This window comes from Chiroxiphia lanceolata, assembly GCF_009829145.1.
Source record: "Chiroxiphia lanceolata isolate bChiLan1 chromosome W unlocalized genomic scaffold, bChiLan1.pri scaffold_69_arrow_ctg1, whole genome shotgun sequence".
NCBI classification, from domain to species: domain Eukaryota; kingdom Metazoa; phylum Chordata; class Aves; order Passeriformes; family Pipridae; genus Chiroxiphia; species Chiroxiphia lanceolata.
The window spans coordinates 2,220-3,849 of NW_022476507.1; the positions used below are offsets into that span (position 1 = coordinate 2,220).

General features: G+C 50.5%; 1 protein-coding gene across 1 annotated transcript; it reads left to right on the plus strand.

Moving 5' to 3' along the window:
- The first annotated feature begins 425 nt into the window (after window positions 1–425).
- Window positions 426–1,630, plus strand: LOC116781585 (olfactory receptor 14J1-like). The gene has a single exon (XM_032677240.1). It carries the CDS (start codon window positions 476–478, stop codon window positions 1,433–1,435), a length of 960 nt encoding a protein of 319 aa, XP_032533131.1. The 5' UTR covers window positions 426–475; the 3' UTR covers window positions 1,436–1,630.

Here is a 1,630-nt window from a genome sequence, read left to right on the forward strand (position 1 = left end):
GCAAGGAGAGTTCAGCCCTTCTGCCTGTCCTGGCTCAACACTCTTCAGATTTGTAATCGGAAAAATTTGTCCTTAAAAAAACAGATGTTATGATTGTAACCAAAAAACCCAGTCAAAATTATTTTAAGGATACTCTGTGGCTCTCTCCTGCAGCCCAAATTGCTCCAAGAAAACAGTATAGGAATTGAAATTTTCCATCAAAACTGGGTTCCATGTGACATCCCCTGTGATCATGAGAGCTGTCCCAAACCAGCTCCATGTCTGCACTGCAGCAGAGCAAAACTGAGTCCTTGGCAGCACACAGCCAGAGCTCCTGCTCCTCACAGCACCCTCAGAGATCACAAACCAGAGAAAAGCAATGTCTTGACTTGGAGGGGATTTCCCTGAAAACTGCACTGGTTTACTGAGAAGGGGTTGTCTTAATTGTTCTCTGTGCTTTCCTTTTCTGAACAGACCCTGTCCTAAGGAACAGCAAATGCCCAACAGCAGCTCCATGCCCCAGTTCCTCCTCCTGGCATTCTCAGACAGGCGGGAGCTGCAGCTCCTGCACTTCTGGCTCTTCCTGGCCATCTCCCTGGCTGCCCTCCTGGCCAACGGCCTCATCCTCAGCGCCGTAGCCTGTGACCACCACCTGCACACCCCCATGGGCTTCTTCCTGCTCAACCTCTCCCTCACAGACCTGGGCTGCATCTGCACCACTGTCCCCAAAGCCATGCACAATTCCCTCTGGGACACCACAGCCATCTCCTACACGGGATGTGCTGCTCAGACCTTTTTCTTTTATTTCTTCATGTCAGCAGAGTTTTCTCTCCTCACCATCATGTGCTACGACCGCTACGTTGCCATCTGCAAACCCCTGCACTACGGGACCCTCCTGGGCAGCAGAGCTTGTGCCCACATGGCAGCAGCTGCCTGGGCTGCTGGGTTTCTCATTGCTCTGCTGCACACAGCCAATACATTTTCCCTGCCCCTGTGCCAGGGCAATGCCCTGGGCCAGTTCTTCTGTGAAATCCCACACATCCTCAAGCTCTCCTGCTCACACTCAGGCTACCTCAGGGAAATTGGGCTCATTGGGGTTACTGTCTGTTTAGTGTTTGGTTGTTTCATTTTCATTGTTTTCTCCTATGTGCAGATCTTCAGGGCTGTGCTGAGGATCCCCTCTCAGCAGGGACGGCACAAAGCCTTTTCCACCTGCCTCCCTCACCTGGTCGTGGTCTCAGTCTTTGTCAGCACTGGCACGTTTGCCTACCTGAAGCCCCCCTCCATCTCCTCCCCATCCCTGGACCTGGTGGTGTCAGTTCTGTACTCGGTGGTTCCTCCAGCACTGAACCCCCTCATCTACAGCCTCAGGAACCAGGAGCTCAAAAATGCCCTGAGAAAAATGATGACTGGATGCTTTTCAGGAGCAATAAAGTGCCTGTTTTCTGGTGGGTAGCATTTAGAATGGGACTCCTTAATGGCCCAGCCCTCCTGCTCAGGTTTTTTGTGGAGGTCATCAGGTTCTTCTGGCAATAATTTTCTGTGCAATGATATATTATTATGCATCTGCCTTCGAATTTAGTGTCTGCACATTGAATTTGACCCAGAGATGTATAAATGATGAATTGTACTCTCTGAGTATTTAAAGAAA

What these genes read in the sequence shown, in the direction of transcription:
- LOC116781585 (XM_032677240.1), top strand. Translation starts at nt 476, where the DNA reads ATGCCCAACAGCAGCTCCATGCCCCAGTTCCTCCTCCTGGCATTCTCA.